At 46.2% G+C, this 20,234-nt stretch overlaps 2 protein-coding genes across 2 annotated transcripts in view; both read right to left on the bottom strand.

Annotated features, from left to right (window-relative positions):
- LOC144105104 (uncharacterized) overlaps positions 1–20,234 on the bottom strand; it is a 43,357-nt gene that overhangs the window by 21,239 nt on the left and 1,884 nt on the right. The window lies entirely within an intron of this gene.
- On the bottom strand, positions 9,562–10,524 carry LOC144116732 (uncharacterized). Its single transcript, XM_077651230.1, has 2 exons — positions 9,812–10,524; positions 9,562–9,730 (listed from the first exon to the last, which is right to left on the bottom strand). The coding sequence occupies exons 1-2, from the start codon at positions 10,522–10,524 to the stop codon at positions 9,562–9,564; spliced, it is 882 nt and encodes a 293-aa protein (XP_077507356.1).

The following is a 20,234-nucleotide window of genomic DNA, read 5'->3' on the forward strand; positions in this document are numbered from 1 at the left end:
GATATCACAACAGAGTTACGCTGTCGCTTGCTACCGCTGCGACACTCTGTGCAAAAGCATGGATTTGCACTGCGTAGAAGACAATGAGCGAGAAGTGCCGCTCGACGGAGCGCTCGCGCTAGGCCAGCTGAGATCTGTTAGCGCACAAGTTTGCTCAGGTTTGGTACTTATCGGATTAGTGCTTGCACCTTAATATTTTTCATACTAAATTATTCTGTAACAGTGATCGCATGTGAAAGGCTGGTGCATATTCCTCGCATTGCCATTTGTAAACTTATGTGTGCTTCCTTATAATGGAACCGGATTTGAGGCAGTGTTATGTAAAAGTCAGATCAATCTTGCGTCTCTCCTGAGCTGTAAGCATCGATGCTTCCTCTCCTTCTGAACACTGCGAGCTGTCAAGGATGCAACTGCACACTTATTTAGGATTTCTAGCTTTTGCTATATCCCTCGCTTCTGCGGCCCGCATTCAAGTCTTTCGCCATTGTCGATGTTTTTTGTTACTCATTTCCGCTTTGTTATTTATTCTTGATTGCATGCCATCAGCTGTGCTGACGGCGATTCTCCGACCTCGGAACTCTTGCCAGACAATTGATCTTACCCACAGACCTCCCTTCACCGCACTCACCAGTGTTCTTTGGTATTTTTTTGTTTCTCTTGTCCTTACTTGCATTGCCAGTCGTCATATTTGTGCAGTTTTAATTGTATGCAGATTTGTTAAATGGACTACCAATTTTTTGTATGATGCTAAGTTGTGATGTGGGATATCAGGCTTCTTGCTAGTGAATGCATGCTTTCTTCCATTCTCTCTTCTCATTTATCCAACGCAGACTGGTCGCAACGTTCAATTTAATACCCATCCATTCGTACAAGGCACCATGATGGGAATTAATGAAAACCTGTGCATCCTATATTCAAATTGGTGTGCAGTATTTCAGCCAGCTCATCTATCATTGTGTTCATGAGAGTCATCCTGACTCACCTCAAAGAATGTATGTGGGTGCATTACATAAAAGCTGTTCATACTTGTTTTCATGGGCTACCTCAGCAATTTTTTATTTACTTATATTACGTCTAAATTTAGTTTCTGAAGCAGTAGACAAAAATCCTCTTTTGTCATTCATGGCATTGCTACAGCCACTCACAGCTGTTGCTCTGGAGGTATTTATTTACAGTTGCCAGCTGCCAGCATCTAATGGGTCATGCGTGCTTCCTGCCTTCGGCTGTCATCCCTTCTGAGCCGTTCGTGGAAGTTATTCTTTTCCAGTGATGCATATCTTGACGGCCTATTTAGAAAACTATTTTCCACATACTGATCCGGAGTTCCCGGGTTCGAACCCGACCGCGGCGGCTGCGTTTTTATGAAGGAAAAACGCTAAGGCGCCCGTGTTCTGTGCGATGTCAGTGCACGTTAAAGATCCCCAGGTGGTCGAAATTATTCCGGAGCCCTCCACTACGGTACCTCTTCTTCCTTTCTTCTTTCACTCCCTCCTTTAACCCTTCCCTTATGGCGCGGTCCAGGTGTCCAACGATATATGAGACAGATACTGCGCCATTTCCTTTCCCCCCAAAACCGATTATTATTATTATTAGGCGTGCAGCTAGGTTTAGGAATGCATGCAAACTCTACATGCACTTCAAAGCAATACTACAGCTTATAATTACAGGAACTGTACACTTGTACAAAATATAGTCGCTCATGGAGCTTTTGAAGCAGCTGCTGTTAACATAAAGGAATTGAGCCTGCTTCAGGTGCTTTCACATTGCACACCTGTTGCCTGTTATGTACATGTGTCCTCGAAAAGGCCCTATATGTTCGTTTATCCCTTTAAAAACATTGTGCTCTACAACGATGGTTTACCAGTATTTCTGATAGAGAGACCAAATTGTTAGTCAGTAATGTAACATTGCACGATGACACCAATCCTTGTATGGCATAACTTCATTGCAATGCACTGGGCAGGCTGCTGTCAGCACAGATTTATTGCTGGGTTACTGCCACGGCATATATTTATACTGCACAGTTTGTACCTCTACCTTCTTAAAACTGCATGCTGGGAGAATTTTAAATTTGTTGAAGGAAAATTGAAGGAAATGTCACAGTAACTGCCTCACAGTTTGGTAAACACTTGAACCTTGATTTAAGGGAGGGCTATAGGAGGAAATTAAAGAAGATGTGCCATAGCGGAGGGCTGACGCCCTTGTTAGATGTCCTCTCTTTAGTTAAACATGCTTAGCAATTAACACATTTGGTGGAAAACAAACATGGGACTTGCACGCTCACGAGGACCCTCATGTCAGTAAAACAAAAAGTGCCAATGTTGCCGTACTTTCTTTTATCCAAGCGCATCTGACTGGCGCTCAAAGTGGAGAGCTAAATTATGTCACCTTTTCCTAATGTGCAGTCCGCGGTGCTGGTGCCATTTGTAATGATGACTGACATTGGTTCGCATGATGCGCAGCCCGTTCCTGGAGTTGGTGATTTTTTCTGTCGTGTAAATCTGCCGTTAAAATTAGTGCAGAACAATGGTTCTCCACTTGATCTTAGTCAACTGTATCCTGTGCTGCCTGCTACCATCCTTTTTCCTCAAATTTCCTAATCTCATTTGGCCACCTGATTGCCACCCATTCATGCATTCAGCTACTCTTGGAATACTCCCAGTGTTTAGTGTGGTATTGCCTATATCTTCTCTGCATTACACATGCATTGCATTTCCTCTTTTTTGATTAATCAAGATATCTCTGTTCCTGTTTCTTGCATAAGCAGCTGTGCTCTTGCTGTTTAGAGGGGAGGGGTACAGAATTTTGAACACTAACAATTTTGATTTCTTTACTGGTCGTAAACAGGCACATTCAAGTACGTTTCAATCATAGGTGCTGAGTGCAACACAATATTGGCCTACCTAGGAGTCACTTAAACCTTTCACCCGCTTTATGTAAAAACAAGGGGCGCAGCCACAAGTATTGGAACGTCGTTGATATCGCCTCTCAACAGTCACTGCTTGCTAGTGATGCTGATGGCGTCCTGTGGGCTAGCTAGCAGAACTTGTTAGCATAGCACCGGTCGGTCACGCAAATAAAACCTCAGTGGTCACTCTAGAATGACTGCAGCAGCACTAAAGATGGCCAGGTATTCGGCGGTGTGAAACACTTTGTAACGAGCGATCCCGAGCAGACTCTGACAGTCGCCAAACCAGGCCTTGCAGAAAGTTGGCGAGCGAAAACTTGTTACCGACGAAACAACAAAATGAGTATCCTCTCTCGTCTTTGTGAGTATGTCGAGAGGAAGCAGTAACGAAGTGCACTGCATGTGTTCAAGTGTGAACATGACGAGAGATAAACACCACACCAGAGTGCCAGCCTCCTTCTGTGAGCGAAAGCCTAGTGAGTACGTCAATGGTTGCTTACAGTGTAGAATACAATGAGTGAATAATGACTTGTGACAATGCTAGATGAGGTGACCCTCTCTGTCTAGTAATGGATTTGTTTGGGAAACGCAGACTTGTGGAGAACGGCTTAGTTACATCTGATTTCGTGATGTTATTAGTGTATCAGTGATGAGGAATTGTAGATCATGATTGAGGATATAAATACTCAGTGCGCAAATGAAGAGAGCTAAATACTCAACATTCTGGAAAGAGAACATTTTACGATAGGCAGTGAGGTACTGGAAGTGGTAACAGGGTACCTCTAGGCCAGGTCATCTGCACATCTGAGCCAGGTCGTACACAAATGCAGAGCAATTGATAGAAATAGTTGTGAGTAGATTGGGGTTTAAGGCCTATGGAATGCACGCAGAAGTTACAAACAGCGCCTTGCAGTACGCTCAAAACGAAAAAATTTAAACTGCCTTACCGCTACAAATTTGTCGGGTAAAAAGTGGTACACTAAGAGGTTTAAAATAGAGAATAGTGCAGTGAACCACTGAAAGAAAAATCACAGGGTTAATGCTAAGAAATGAAGGAGAGAGCTGTGTGAGTTTGCAATAAATGCAAATCAAAACCTAAGCAGAAATCTCGAATAGACATAGACAGGACATGCATTTTTAAAAGCTGACTGTCCGTTTGGGTAGTGGAGTGGTTGCTGGCAGCAAAAAACTCTGCTCTTGCCTTCATTTTATGGACATATTGCTGTGTGCTTTAGGTCACAAAGCCTTTCATAGGCCGCATGTACTTGTAGTGAATTATCTGTGCAAATATATGGCATTGGTACACTAGACAAACTATAAAACATCATCAATGCTCACTCTCTCTGTAGTGAACTTTGTAAAGCCTGTTAGTCGCCACTTTGTTGCATGTCACCCCGTCACTACAACATCCCTTATAGCCTGAGTCGCTTTGCGATGTTAAACCCAAATAAACTAAACTAAGCATGTCACCCAAAATGGGAGCCGCGCTTATGGTACTCAGCAACTGACCCGAAAGATGCGGGTTCATTTCCAGCTGTTGGTCGCCGCGGTGGCTGCGTGGTTATCGCGGTCGGCTGCTAGCCCGAAAGACGCGGGTTCGATCCCGGCCGCGGCGGTCAAATTTTGATGGAGGCGAAATTCCAGAGGCCTGTGTACTGTGCGATGTGAGTGCACGTTAAAGAACCCCAGCTGGTCGAATTTTCCGGAGCCCTTCAACGGCGTCTCTAATTATCTGAGTCGCTTTGGGACGTTAGAACCTCATAAACCAAACCAATTCCAGCTGCAGTGGTTGCATTTTGATGGAAACGAAATGCTAGAGATGCAGGAACTTTGTGATGTAAGCACACCTAAAGCTTTATTCATTTCTCTAATAGTAAACTTAGCCAGCGCCGCTTTGTGGTGTTAAACCTTATAAAACCGAGCAAAACTTGTGGCTACATCATTTCATAAAGTTTCTTTAAATTTAATATTATTTTATAAACATTAACAATTTTCAGCACCTCTTTTCATTCATCTTTGCCTGTCTTATTTCCTTCCACGCTGAGTAGCAGGTCAGTGGTTTTGAATTCCAGCTAAATATTTTGTTTTTCATTTCATTAGATCAACTCTCTCGCTCACTTGCTTTGTTAGTTATATTATGTAGAAATATGTGAGGCTTAGATCCAACAGCTATGGTCTGGATAGTAAGTTCTATATTCAAGCATAGTCAGTTTTATATTCAACCATACTTACATAACTTATTATGCTCTTTGTGCAGACTTCTTTTGTAATCGGCTACCTGCAACAGAAGTGCTGTGACCTGCAGCGGTAAACATCTTTTCAAGGCAAATTTCTCAGTTACTTGCATAAATACATTGGGCAAGCTCATGCGCTTGTTAAGCTCATAAACTTGCATTTGTTTTCATAACATTCGCTGTGATGCACTGACTCACTGGAATACACTGCAAATCATCACTGCAATTAGATCTGCCTAATATAGTGAGACATTCATGTACTCAAGTTTGGCTTAGTACATTGTGCTCAAATGAGTTTGTTAGCTAGCAAAGATAAAGCAAGGGTATCAGTATTTTGTAATGTCCACAGGGCATTCTTGCAAACTCCAGTATGCATGTCATTCCTTTCTTTTCATGCAACATAAACAGTCTTCCCTTGACACTCATGTTTGAAAGAAAATGATGCACATTTCAGCACTGTAAACTTGAAGGCCAATGTGCTGCTCCACAAAATGATAACTGGCTGCAGCTGTAGTTGTGGTATGTAAAATTGGCTAGGCTATATTTACACCTATTAGTCATGATACAAGCCACTTGCACGCCACACAACAATGTTGATAGTACAATATCCAGTAGTTTTGCTGCGGAGAGTGCAGAGCTAAAACGAGAAAAACGATGGAAAAAGCAGGCAATATATTTTGGATTTTGGCAGAGGCTTCAAGAATGTTAAATTATTTGGAAAGAAATTTTTGGGATGCTCCTCAGAATGTTAAGGAACTTTTGTACTTCACTAACATCAGACCAATTATAGATTATGCCTATGCACTCTTGGACCCTCTCGTCAGAAACTATTGTGACATGCTGAACAGCGTTCAGAATCGTGCGGCGTGGTTTGTCACCAACAGACATATTTTTAATTATCGAAATAGCAGTATCAAGCAGAACCTGAACTGGGACTCTCTGGAGGAGCGCCGTTTACGAATAACATTAGAATTCCTTTACCGCATTTATTTCAAGAAAACTACTATTAACCCCAAAACTTAATTGCTACCACGTCATTTTGTATCCAGAAGGCCCAACCACAACTGGAAAATACTTGAGATAAAATGCCGTACCAATGTGTTCAATCTGTTTTTCTTTCCGAATGCCATCAATGAATGTTGTAAGCTGCTTCAATGTATTGTCACGACTCGATAAAACCACGAGGATAAAAAAGGTTTACTGGTCAAGCAAAAAGAGTCCCTGCGCGTTTACAGCTTTTTCCTCTTCTAGCGTTGCGTTCGTAGATCCAGTCGTCATCTTTTGCGTCTTCTGGCATGCGGAATTTGCCCCCCTTCTCAGGAAGCATCGTCTCGATGATAGGAAAAGGAAGTAGGAGGTCAAGATCGGTCCGAGTAGTACGGCTTCATACGTACAAGACGGACGACGTCGACTTGTTGCTGGTGTCGCTTGGATGTCAATAACCCGTCTGGCACCACCTCATACGTTAAGTCGGTTAAACGTCTCAGCACAACATAGGCCCAGAAGTATCGCCGTAATAGTTTTTTGGAGAGCCCACGGCGGCGAATACTCCTCCAGGCCCACACCTTGTCTCCAGGTTTATATATGACATGTCTGTGGCGAAGATTGTAGCGTCGTGCATCGTACTTCTGCTGAGTTCTGATGCGCACGCACGCTAGTTGGCGAGCTTATTCTGCACTGTGCAAATTTCTTGGCGTCCTTATCGACATCGTCACCGTCGGCATTCGGGAACAACATGGCATCCAGCATAGTTGTCACTGGTTGCCCATGAAGAAGGCTGAAATGCGTCATGCGAGGGGTGTCTTGTTGTGCCGTATTATAGGCGAACGTAACGTAGGGAAGAATTTCGTCTCAATTCTTGTGGCTCACGTCGACGTACATACAGAGCATGTCTGCGATAGTCTTATTGAGGCCTTCCGTCAATCCATTGGTTTCAGTGCCGTCGTTTTACGATGACTGGTACCGCTGAGGCGGAGCACGGTTTTCAAAGCTCGGCAGTAAATAGAGTTCCTAGGTCAGTTATAATGAGTGCCGGTGCGCCATGTCTGAGGACAATGTTCCCAACGGAGAGCCGAGCTGCTTCGGCGGCGGTACCTCTGGGCAGAGCCTTTGTCTCCGCGTAGCGAGTTAGAAAATCGGTGGCGACAGTTATCTCTTTATTCCCGGCAGTAGACATCGGAAATGGTCCGAGGAGATCCATGCGAATTTGCTTGAAAGGTGTCTTTGGCACTTCAAGAGGGTGGAGTAGGCCTGCTGGTTTTTTAGGGGGTGGTTTACGACGCGTTGGCAGTCTACACACGTTCGTACATAGTGCTTTACTGTTGCCGGCACTTTCGGCCAGTAGTATCCGCGTTGTATTCCAGCCAACGTGCGGGTGTAGCCTAAGTGGTCGGCGGTTGGCTCGTCGTGGCAGGCTTGCAAGACTTCTGTGCGGAGACCTGTTGAGACGACGAGTAGATGACTGTTCCCCCCAGGACAGAAGTTCTTGTAAATTACGTCGTTGCGAATAAAGAATGAAGAGAGGCTGCGTGCCAAAATCTTAGGCACAGCTGTAGTTCACTTCTCCAAGAAAGCAATAAGAGGAAGCAATTCCTGGTCCTCTCTGCTGTTTGGAAAAAGTTGCGTAATCGATGACTCCTTAAAAGCAGTGTCTTCATCGTTCATGGTGGAGGGTTCGACGCGTGCTCGCGAAAGGCAGTCAGCATCCGCAAGCTTCTTTCGGATTTGTAAATAATCGTCATGTCGAACTCTTGTCACCGAAGGCTCCAACGCGCGAGTCTCCCTGAAGGGTCCTTCAAGTTCATCAGCCAACAGAGTGTAATGATCGCTGATGACTTGAAAGGGGCGAGCATACAAGCGCGGAATTTCATAACCACCCATACCACTGGAAGGCATTCTTTTTCTGTTGCCGAATGGTTCGCTTCTGCTTTAGACAGAGTCCTGCTGGCATAAGCAATCACTTTTTCTACACCATCCTGGCGCTGCACCAGTACAGCACCTAAACCCACATTGCTCGCATCGGTATGAAGCAGGGTAGGGGCGTCGTCATCAAAGTGCGCCAGGACAGGTGGCGTCTGTAGACGTCTCCGAAGTTCATTAAAAGCTTGGTGCTCTTCTTCACCCCAGCAGGAGACAGCGTTGTCACGTGTCAGTGAAGTTAATGGGCAGGCGATTCGTGAGAAGCCAGCAATATATCGACAGTAATAGGCGCAAAGCCCAGGAAGCGCCGCAACGTCTTTTTGTTCGCAGGTGTAGGGAACTTGGCGACGACGGAGAGCTTTTCGGGATCAGGCTGGACACTTTCTTGGCTAATGATGTGTCCTCAAAATTGCAGCTCCTCGTAACCAAAGTGGCACTTATCGGGTGCTAGCGTGAGGTCCGCAGATCGCCATCGCCGGTATGCGCCACGTCGCACTTCTCTTCAACAAGAGAGCATGATCGCGGAGGTAATGTCACCACCTCATTGGCGACGCGCAAGGGCATCAGTGGTACTTCCGCATAACCAAGGTCTTCATGATTTTTGTTGAAGGCAACGACGTTGTTGCGAAAGCTTATCACAGCCCCATGAAGGCACAGAAAGTCCAAGACTAAGATGAGGTCTTTGTAACAGTCAGGAAGAATAACGAAGCTGCCAACGAACACTGAGTTTCCTATTCCTATCCGGGCAGTGCACTTCCCAGTCGGAACCAGTAGCTGCCCCCAGCGCTTCTTATTACTGGCCCAGTCCATTCGGTTTTTACTTTGCGCAGCTTGTCAGCCAGTTTTTGACTAATGATTGAAAAATCCGCCCGGTATCCACCAGAGCGTGTACCTCCAGCCCATCAATGCAAACGGCGAGGTCAGCGCTAACAACGTCGTCTGGGTTGCTCGTCTCTTTCTCAGCATTTGCGGCGGAAGTGCGGTAAGGTCGGCGCTGTTATTTTCGTCGTCGGCGCTGCTTATCCGGGTCGGCATGTTCGGCGCTAATGTAGGGGGGCATTTTCGGTGGTAGTGCGGCAGCGTCAATGTGAACAGAGGCGTCACAGTCATGGGTTGCGGTCGGCAGTTGCGGCGGTAGTGAGGGCTTTGAAACTTTTCGACTGGTTGCAACCTCCCCTCGCGAGGTTGCGGCGGTTAGTTTCCCCGGCGAGCGCTCGGGGTCCGCCGTCCGCTAACGTCAGCATCGCTACGACGCGTCGGTGAAGAATAACGCCGTGGAGATGGGGAGCGGCGGCGGAAGGCCGGTGAGTCGGCTTCCCTGCTGAGCTGCGGGTCCTCAATTCGGGCACGGCCATCGTCGAAATGGCGGCGAGCAGAAGCAGGCGCAAAGGCCTGCCCCTCCTGGCGCTAGCGGCAGTACCGATACACATCGCCAGGTTGTCCGCAGAAGAAGCAGAGTGGTCGGGTGTCATAAGAGCGCCACATGTCAGTTCGGTGCGGTTAAGAGCGACCGGGAGGTGCCCACTGAGGCCCCTGGAAGAATCCCGTCTGCTTCCGGCTCGGTGAGCTCGGTTGGGCGTGGTCTGGTGGCGGGCGACGAAGGACTACCGCATAGCTCGGGGGTTGCGGCTCCGGCTCGTAGTAAGGTGCAGTAATGACGGCCGTGTTGCTGTCGGGTTGTGGCACGTGGTATGGTTAGCAAATGGCTGCCGCGTTGTCAACTGCGTGAGACTCGTTGTATAGTACAGACGGTGACAGGGCGTACCGGATCTCTTTCCTTACGGCTGCTGGGACCTCTGGTGGCTGAACGCTCGTAGCAGTAATTCGCCGCAGCTTATCGAGGACCATTTCTCGAATGAGTTCTCGAAGAGTGATCCTATCGGTTGCAGTTAGCGCCGCCGCAGCCGTTGGAACACCGTTGAAGGGTCGGTCGTACTGGTGGCACCATTCTTGGAGGGCTCGCTCTATAGCTGTAGCGTCCTTGAACTCACTGATGGTTGGAGGTGGGTTGCGCACCAAGCCGGCGAACCCCTGCTCTTTGACGCCATGCATTAGATGTCGTAGCTTCTTTTGCTCAGTCATATCGGGGTCGGCACGACAAAAAAGTCGAGCCATGTCCTCCTCAAACATAGCTACGCTTTCATTCGGCTTCTGGGCGCGCACTTCAAGCAGGCGCAGCGCATTCTCTCGTCGATCAGGACTGGCAAAAGTGTCCACCAAGTGGCGGCGGAAGTCATCCCATGTGGACAAGCGGGGCTCGTGGTTTTCAAACCAAGTGCTAGCATTATCCTGGAGTGCAAAATAAACGTTGCAAAGCTTCTGGTCCACGCTCCACTGGTTGAACTTGGCCACTCGTTCAGACTGGTCGAGCCGGCATTCCACATCTTCAAACGCGTTCCCGCGGAAGCACTCTGGCACCTTGGGGTTGTGAAGAGTCACCGGCGTAGTGCTGGAAGGTGCCATAACTTGGGAGACCTGGCGAACTTTTGCGTTTGAAGAGTCGCCCGGTAGATGGTTGTACTCTGGGGCAAGGCCTAGACGGCGGCGGCTAGCGCGATGGACAGGCGTGTTGATGTCCGGGGACCCGCTGTGGACTGCCGGAAGGAGTCCTGTGCAAACCCCGCACCTCCACCAGTGTCACGACTCGGTAGAACCTCGAGGATAAAAACGGTTTACTGGTCATCCAAAAAGGAGTGCCTGCGCGTTTGCAGCTTCTTCCTCTTGTAACCTCGCGCTCGTATATCCTGTCATCTTTTGCGTGTTCTTGCATGCGGCAGTATTGTTGAATGCCAGTCCGAAGCAATGTTCCAAGCATTGCTGTCGGAATTGTGATATGTACACATGCTCAGCTACTGTTTTTCTGGTTTTCCTCTTCTTGTTTTTCCCTGAAGAATTGACTGATGTGAATGCGCTGTTGACACTATTTTTTATCATCTGCCATAGATTCTTCTCAACCTGTACAAAAGGTTGGCACATGCTGTAGGATTGAGTGTGTATGTATGTATTCTCCCCTGTAGTTATGCCTTCATGGCGCTGCCGAAATGTAAATAAATAAACAGCTGATGATATGCTAGGGCTGCAGGATTCCAAGAGTGAGAAAAGCAGTGGGAGGCCCTGAGCCAAGTAGAATAGTGAAATATGACTAGTAGCAGACAGGGATCATGCAGCTTGTGGAGGGCAGGAAAATTGGAGACTTATGGAAGAGGCTGTAGACTCAAGTGCACCATCTAGACTTGCGATGCAATGTGTACGGCCCATTGTTTTTAATAAAACCTGGTTTCTCCCTACTGTTGCGACCAAAAAAGATTCTTAAAGATCAGGTTCAACCCAATTTCTGTGCAAATGTGCCTGTAAGAAAGTGTGGTTTGAAGGTGCACAAAGTCAAAGAACTGCTGGAGTGTAGTGAATATCACATAATTCTTCTGACAAAATTTTTAAACAATTCTGGTCATTTTATTTCCTTTTAATGGTTATTGTTTACCGATTTGCTTTTATTTTAGGATAACTTGAAAACTATATGTATTGACTGGTATTTCATTGCAATAATTTTACCCATAATTATGAAGCTGTGTTCGAAGGTAGGTGTGCATTTTGAATTCCAGTGATTGTTTCTGCACTGCGAAATGGAGGAAATGTCTCTGCTGTGCGAGTTTTTTGCAATGGAGTGAAAGTAACTGTAGCAGCGTTTGTTACTGTGTCACCCAGCTAAATGTTCTCCCACAGGACCACGGAGCTTTTGAATACCTATGGCTCAAAGCTCGAAGCCCGGATTGCGAGATTTTCTGCAATTAACCAGTGCAAGCCCATGGGCTCAGAGCTAACAAGCATTTGAAACCATAGAACTATACCCAGTAGTGCGGGGACTGTGCAGCAAGTAAGCGTTAACGAGGTCGCGATAAACGTGGTTTACTGTAGAAAGCTAGTGTGAAAATAAACTTTTGCGCTCACGGAAAACGCTGTTTTTTTCTTAGTCGGTCATGGAAACAAAACAATGCATATAAAATTTGATATCTTGCTCCTCCCTAAATTTGTTTTTCCAGCTAAAGACCAAGAGTTGCATGGAAGTTGTGCAAGCCACCAAGTTGCGTGCGATTTGTGCCAGTGACCTGGAGCAGGCTGGGAAATTTGTAAATGGCTAGTGGAATTCACTCAGCAAAGCAAGCTTTTTCTGGAAGTACAGTTTTTGGCATGGTATTGTTTAGGGATGCATGCATTAAACTGACTACTCTGCACCTACCCATGCTTCAAGGATAATAAGTTTATAAAGAAAATTGGCGAAAAAAATTTGCCGCTTGTGGTGTATTTTTACAGGAAATTATTTGCCAATAAAGGGCGCAGTGTGGTGCGAAAAACATTAAAAATAATTTTGTGCTTGTGGTCTTTTGTCAAATTTCTCCTTCCACATCTTTGTTGGCCTGACCTTGTAGCTTGTCTGCATGAGATTACATGAGATTGGCTGCTACCTACAGTTCGCTTTTTTGTTGCTTTTTTATTCGTTGTCACATACTTTCCGTGGCGGTGTCATGCGGTTTGGGAAGTAATCTGATCTGATTTCTGCGTTGGTCAGAAGTGTAAGCTTTTGGAAGTGGGGGCAGGTTTACGATGCCCCCTTAACTGCAGTTTGGCCATGAGGGTTAGTCCTTTTCTATTGTGATGCAGTGTTGTTTACTTCATGCATAATTTAATTAAGTAAGCACTATTTTTGTAATAAATGAACATTCATTATAACTGCAGCCCTTATAAGTGCGCTTAACTCAAAACGCCTTCCTTCCGGCATTCAGTATTGCTTTTTAAAACCAGCCGGAAGGCACAACACAGGAGAAGAGATGAGCACAAGACGAAACCGGTATAAACTGAAATTTTGTTGAAGGAAAGCGGCAAAAGAAGACCTGCAAAGAGATGCACACTCGCAAAATCCCACAGCAGTGAGAGGGCGAAAAACAATCAAAAGGCACTGGCATACTAGTAAACCATCTAAAAAAACAAATTCCTTACAGTGAAGGTTCACCGACGGCTTAGCCACGCACATGCCCTTAGCCTTACCAATGTAGGTAAGCCTGAACTATATCCCGACAGATTTACCACTTCCATAAACCACTGATGTGTCGCTAAAATCGGGCGTGCAAAGAGACAGGTCATCCTTCGAAAGTATGAGGAAACACAAAGCGGACGTCGGACAAATGAACCGTCAGCGCAGCACAGTGGCCGAACACTGCGAGGAATGTGACCACCGAATTGACTTTGACGGCACTATTATACTGGAGACCGAAGCTAACCAGCGCATGAGGCTTCTGCTGGAGTCGTGGCACATACAACAGGCACGAAGGAATGTTAATCGCTCCCTGGAGACACTTCCTTAGTCTCACTACCATGGTTTGCGGCCATTGACCCGGAGGTATTCAACACGAGGGCTTAAAAAGCCAATCTGCGCCTCGATCGTAGTTACACCATGAAGACGGGACCGAGCCGGTCTCGAAACGTCGTGTTTTTCAAACATTAACCTGGTTGGCGTCACTCATCTTTCAACTAAATTAATTTTTCCAACCAGACAGACTTCTGTCAAATGTTTTCTTTTGAGTCAACAGCAACATCGTACTTTAGTGCGACTTTCTTGAGACGGTGCAAAATGTCGTGGAGGCAAGGTATAGAGGCCGCATTTTTGTGCTGCTCCATTACGTCAGCATCATCCGAGTGGTGTTCCTTTCCCTCAAGCGAGTGAAAACACACTGACAGGTGCGCGAGATGGGCAAGTGGGAACGCAGGTGCCATTGGCTTGGAAAGCAGCTCCGAGAATGCGTTCCCAACAGTGTGATGGCATAACTTCCGTAAAGCGGTTGTGATGCATGCGATTGCCAACCCATCCTTCACCAGCCTCGAGTGTTTCGAGACTCATAGCTAAGAGGCTTTCCTGGTCTTGGGCTATGGTGCCAACACACGTGGTCGCCCACAAAGCGCAGGTATAAATCGAGAAACTGCAAACGGTTCTGCTTAGTGAAAGTCAGGCGTATAAGATAGGCTTTGATCGCATGCCTTACAGATTTCTAAAACATCTAGTGCCAACTTATCTGAGCCCCTCCTTGTCCAGGAAAATTAGGTAGCCATCAACATAACGAAATGATACTATGCCGAGGTCTTCCAAACAGGGCTTTGATGCAGTATCGACTCTGGACAGAAAAACATCGCGGAGGAACGGTGCGACCTGGGATCCTCTGCGTACGCTTGTTTTCTGATGTTAATACCGCCTGCCAACTCGCAAAAGTGGATTTCTGTGAAGTTATAGTGTCTTATGGACAGCAACTGGGCAGGTCCTCTGCAGTGAGCATCGACATGGAGGACCGGCACTATTAATTGTCACATGATAGACTTCTGATGCGTGTGCAAGACTGCACCATGGTCCACAATGAACAGGCTTTTAGAGACGATTGCGTGATTTCGGTTGCAAGCTTCATGGGGCTGTTGTCATTTTACTGCAAATCTGCATTTGTCAGTTAGCAGGGCGGTATTTACACGCAGGTAGTACCTTTGCTCAGCAACATTTTTTTGTCTAAAGTCGATAAGGCATTGGAGCCCTGTTTGGGAGACCTCAGCATAGTAGCGTTTCGTTACGTTCATGACTACGTAAATTTCCTGTACATAGAGGGCTCAGATAAGTTGGCACGAGATGTCTTAGGAGTCTTTAAGACGTGCTGTCAGGGTCTGTCTTTTACGTCAGAATTGTCTAAGCAGAACCGTTAGCAGTTTCTTGATTCAGACCTGCGCTTTGTGGATGAACTTGTTTGTTGGGGTTACAGCCCAAGATCGGGGAAGCCTCTTTATAGCTTTTTAGGTACGAATCGAACCACTCGTGGCTGGGATAGGATGGTGAAGAGGCGTACTTGTCGCTGGCTAAGATCAGTAAAGATGTGAACACCTGATGGGTGTGCAATCGCGTGCATGGCGGCAGCTTTACATAAGTCATGCCATCACTGTGCTGAGGGCGCTTTCTCATAGTAGGTTTCCAAGGTAATCGCAGCTGGGTTCCCACTTGCCGATCTCACCTACCTGTCAGAGCATGTTTTCACTCGCTTGAGCGTGTTTTCACTCGCTTCACTCGCTGATATACTTTACCTCCACAGTATTTCACGCAGCTTTAAGAAAGTCACGGCAAAGTATAATGTTGCTGTTGTCCTAACAGCTAAGTGCAATATAAGAGGCCTGTGCGCCGCCATTAAAAAGGCTTCATAAAACTATGGGTAATCGTCCACAATGAACAGTGTCACTCAAAAAAGATTCACCACTTGCAAAATAATGGAATGTTTTGTGCTCCACTGCCTTATGGCTGCAACTACTATGGGCAGACAGGCAGATTTCTGAATTTGCGCCTGACTGAGCACTTTCAATCTATAGGGGGAAGACAAATTCTAATCTGGCACTGCACGCTCAGTCTTGTGAATGCAAATCTGAAGATTACCTGTCTCTTTGCACGCCTAATTTCCGCAACAAATCAGTGGTTTACGGAAGGGAGATATCTGTCGGTAGATGGTGGAGGCTTATTACATCGGTAACGCTATGGACATGCGCGGCTAGGCCGTCGGTAAACCTTCACCGTAAGGAATTTGATTTTTTAGATGATTTATTAGTATGCCCGTGACTTTGCATTGCATTTCGCCCTTTTACTGCTTCGGGGTATTGTGTGCACTCATCTCTTTGCGGGTCTTCTTTTGCGGCTTGCCTTCATTCAAATTTCAGCTGTTAGTGCAGACTCTTCTTAAGCTCATGTCTTTTCCTTTGTTGTGTCTTCTGGCTGGTTTTAAGGTGAGTTAGTACCAACTCGCCCAGTCGTGAGCCTTGTTCAGTGTTACATTTTAAATAAAGCGAGAACTTTACTAGATTATGTTGCCGAGGATTATGTCCGCCGCAGTTGCGGGCAACTCAGAAGAGATAGCGTCAAACAAATGGATGTAATTGGAAGAGGATGATGTGAGAATGCTGCGAGAAAAAAATTTTCGAAATCGGATAATTATTTAGTGCCAGAAATGTCCGAAAAGTGGCCGGGCTAGAGCAAAAGTGCCGCGAAATGTGAAAACGACGGCAGTAGGCAGAGCTACAGCGTAGCGCTAAATTTGATAAACCGGAAGTGTAGACGCAGCCAAAGCGTGGCGCCAAGTTTGAAAACTCGAAATGGGCAATCACGTGACCAGTGATGAGTGATCGATACGTAACCAGGAGGTAGAAAAAGAATGATAAATTAGAGGCAATTAGGTAATTAATGAGAAGCAAAAGGAAATGTACGGGTAAATAGACTGGGCGGGTATTTAGTGAGTGGGCGGAAATGATGCATGGCGGAAAATTTGAAAACTCGAAATGGTTGCTGACATGAACTAGGGGTAAAATAAGAGTTAATCGATAACCAATCAAGGGAACGAGAAAACAACCATGGCGCCAAATTTGAAAGGCGACCAGTTTCGAGGAGGTATCAACGCTTTCACATTCTTTTAAGTGTGGGAAGCTGCAGTGACCTTTATTTTTTTGTTTTTTCAGCCCAGACAAAAGACCACTTTTCTTGGCTCATGGGCGATGTAGCTAGGAACCTGCGGCCAGGACAACGCTGGACAGCGTGCAACAGCAAGCTTGAAAAAAGCACATAACAATAAATAAAAAATGATAATTTGCAGCTCAATTCAATTGGTTTGGTTTATGGGGGTGTAACGTCCGAATGCGACTCAGGCTATCAGGGACGCCGTAGTTAAGGGCACCGGAAATTTCGACCACGTGGGGTTCTTTAATGTGCACTGACATTGCATAGTGCATGTGCCTCTAGAATTTCGCCTTCATCGAAATTCAACTGCCGCGGCCGTGATCTAACCCGCATCTTTCAGGTCAGCAGCCGAGCGCCATATCCACTGAGCCACTGCGGCGGCTCAATTCTATTGGTTTTATGCATGAATTATTCTCGAATGCACGAAACCTGTGTTAATTGGTAGGAGATTATTAACAAGCTGTGCATTTTGTGCATTGCCTACTCCAAAATACAAAGCCTGTGTCAATTGAAAAGTGACACAGTAAAGACAGCGACACAGCGCACCGGCACTACACAAGACACACTACAGAAGAAAAGACAAACTACACAAGACAGGACAGACTACAGAATATAGACTACAAAAGACAAGACAGACTGCACAAGACAATGCCAAAATATGACAAGACTACAGAAATTTTCTGTCTTACAATCCTGTAGTGTGTTTTGACGGGTTAAACAGAAAATCCGGTCTCGTCGACGTTTTTAGCGAAAAATAGGTCGCCGTAGGTTGGCCCAGGTGGCCACCGCCCGGAGAAGCAGCCTAGGTAGGCCACCTAGGTCACGTGACCTTGTGAAGTCATCGCAACCTGCCCATCGGATTGTGAAAAAAACTAACCACCATGGCAGGTGGCAGTAAAATTGATGATTGATCGCGAGAGGTTGCTCGGGTAGAGCAACTTGGGCCGCACAAGCCCCGTCGTTGCAACACCAGCCATCGCAGGGCGCACCCCTTGACCGCTGAACCATTGCCCACCGAATGGTGTGAGGACTCTAAGGGGCCAATCAACGTAAAACTGAGAGTGACCGATTCCGCATATATGGGCAATAACTCATTAACGCTGTCGCGTCAAAGCCTTGAGGCGGATCTGACTTTCCCCTAGAATTTTTGCGTTTGCTGTTTATCGCGGCTCTATGGATCGTATTAAGCGATGGCGTAGAGGTAGAACATCCGCCTCGCGTGCAAGAGGACCGGGGTTCAAATCCTGGTGCCGCGCAACTCTCCACCGGGTTTAAACAAAAAAAAAAATCCGCGTGTCGATGGAATTGCATAACCAGGCCTGGAGTGCGGCCTTATCTCGGTGACCAGAACCGACAACGCACTCTCTCACCAGAGCAGGATTTGGCCACCCTGGTGTAGTACTTGGCCACACCCTTCTATGATCAAACCAATTAACCCTCGGCCCTCAGTCCCCAGCGGCTGCAGAGCAACTGACCACGGCGGCGGTCAGACCTGTGACGCAGCGGAGGGTGCTAAGAATCTCTGGCTCCGGACAGGCCGCCATTGGAATCTGAACCTGGCAACGTTTAACGCTAGAACTTTAGCTAGTGAGGCTAGCCTAGCAGTGCTGTTTGAGGAACTAGCGGGAATTAAATGGGATGTGATAGGGCTTAGCGAAGTTAGGAGGACAGGTGAGGCGTATACAGTACTAAAGGACGGACACATACTGTGCTATCGCGGGTTAGAGGATAGACGAGAACTAGGTGTGGGTTTCCTCATTAATAAGGATATAGCTGGCAACGTAGAGGAGTTCTACAGTATTAACGAGAGGGTAGCAGCTATAGTAATTAGGCTGAATAGGAGGTACAAGCTGAAAGTGGTGCAGGCCTACGCACCCACATCCAGCCATGATGACCAGACCGTTGAAAGCTTCTATGAGGACGTAGAATCAGCAATGAATAAAGCAAAATCGCAGTACACTGTACTGATGGGCGACTTCAATGCGAAGGTGGGCAAGAAGCAGGCTGACGACCACGCGGTAGGTGACTATGGGATAGGCTCTAGAAATAGCAGAGAGAGTTATTAGTCGAATTCGCGGATAGAAATAATTTACGGATCATGAATACCTTCTTCCGCAAACGAGAAAACAGGAAGTGGACCTGGAAGAGCCCCAATGCTGAGATTAAAAATGAAATCGACTTCATACTATGCGCTAAACCTGGCATCATTCAGGATGTGGCCGTCCTCGGAAGGGTGCGTTGCAGCGACCATAGAATGGTAAGGTCTAGAATTAGCTTAGACTTGAAGAGGGAACGGAAGAAGCTAGCGAAAAAAGACCATTAACGAGTTAGCCGTAAGAGGGAAAGCACAGGAGTTTAGGATAGCGCTGCAAAACAGATATTCGGCTTTAACTGAGGAAGATGATCTTGATGTTCATTCAATGCACGATAACCTGACATCAATAATTACGGAGTGCGCAGTAGAAGTAGGCGGTAGGACAGTTCGAAAAGATACCGGGAAGCTATCTCAGGTTACAAAAGATCTGATTAAGAAGCGCCAAAACATGAAGGCATCTAACACTACCGATAGAATAGAACTAACGGAGCTATCAAAGTTAATAAATAAGCGCAAGGTAGCCGACATAAGGAAGTTTAATATGGAGAGAATCGAGCATGCTATAAAGAACGGAGGTAGCCTAAAAACAGTGAAGAGGAAACTAGGCATAGGTAAAAACCAGATGTATGCATTAAGAGACAAGCAGGGCAATGTCATTAGCAATATGGATAAGATAGTTAACGTAGCCGAAGAGTTCTACACAGACCTGTACAGTAGCCAATGTAATCAGAGCACTAATGAGAAAGACAGCAGTGCACAGAAATGCGTCATCCCGCCAGTAACGAAAGATGAAGTAAAGAAAGCCTTAGAAGCAATGAAACGGGGAAAAGCAGCTGGGGAGGATCAGGTAACAGCAGATCTGTTGAAGGATGGAGGGGACATCGTGCTAGAAAAACTAGCCACCCTGTATACGCAATGCCTTTTAACCTCGACTGTACCAGAAGCTTGGAAGAATGCAAACATTATCTTAATTCATAAGAAGGGAGACGCCAAGGACTTGAAAAATTACAGGCCGATCAGCTTACTATCCGTTGCCTACAAAGTATTTACTAAGGTAGTCGCTAATAGAGTCAGGGCAACGTTAGACTTTAATCAACCAAATGATCAGGCAGGCTTTCGTAAAGGATATTCCACAATAGATCATATTCACGCTATCAATCAGGTGATAGAGAAATGCGCAGAATATCACCAACCTCTATATATAGCTTTCATTGATTACGAGAAAGCATTCGACTCAGTGGAAACCTCAGCAGTCATACAGGCATTGCGTAATCAGGGGGTAGAAGAGCCTTATGTCAAAATACTGGAAGATATATATAGCAACTGCACAGCTACTATAGTCCTCCATAAAGTCAGCAATAAAATTCCAATAAGGAAGGGCGTCAGGCAAGGAGACACGATCTCGCCAATGCTGTTCACCGCATGTTTGCAGGAGGTATTTCGAAGCCTGAATTGGGAACAGTTGGGAATATGAATAAATGGAGAATACCTAAATAATCTGCGATTTGCTGATGACATTTCCTTGCTGAGTCACTCAGGAGGTGAACTGCAAATCATGAT

This window comes from Amblyomma americanum, chromosome 1, assembly GCF_052857255.1.
Source record: "Amblyomma americanum isolate KBUSLIRL-KWMA chromosome 1, ASM5285725v1, whole genome shotgun sequence".
NCBI classification, from domain to species: domain Eukaryota; kingdom Metazoa; phylum Arthropoda; class Arachnida; order Ixodida; family Ixodidae; genus Amblyomma; species Amblyomma americanum.

Bases quoted from the DNA above. Each gene is read 5' to 3' on its own strand.
- LOC144116732 (XM_077651230.1), bottom strand. From the start codon at position 10,524: ATGGCACCTTCCAGCACTACGCCGGTGACTCTTCACAACCCCAAGGTG. The intron at 9,731-9,811 runs GTCTGTACTATA...ACAACCCGACAG, and splicing joins ATCCGGTACGCCCTGTCACC to CAACACGGCCGTCATTACTG.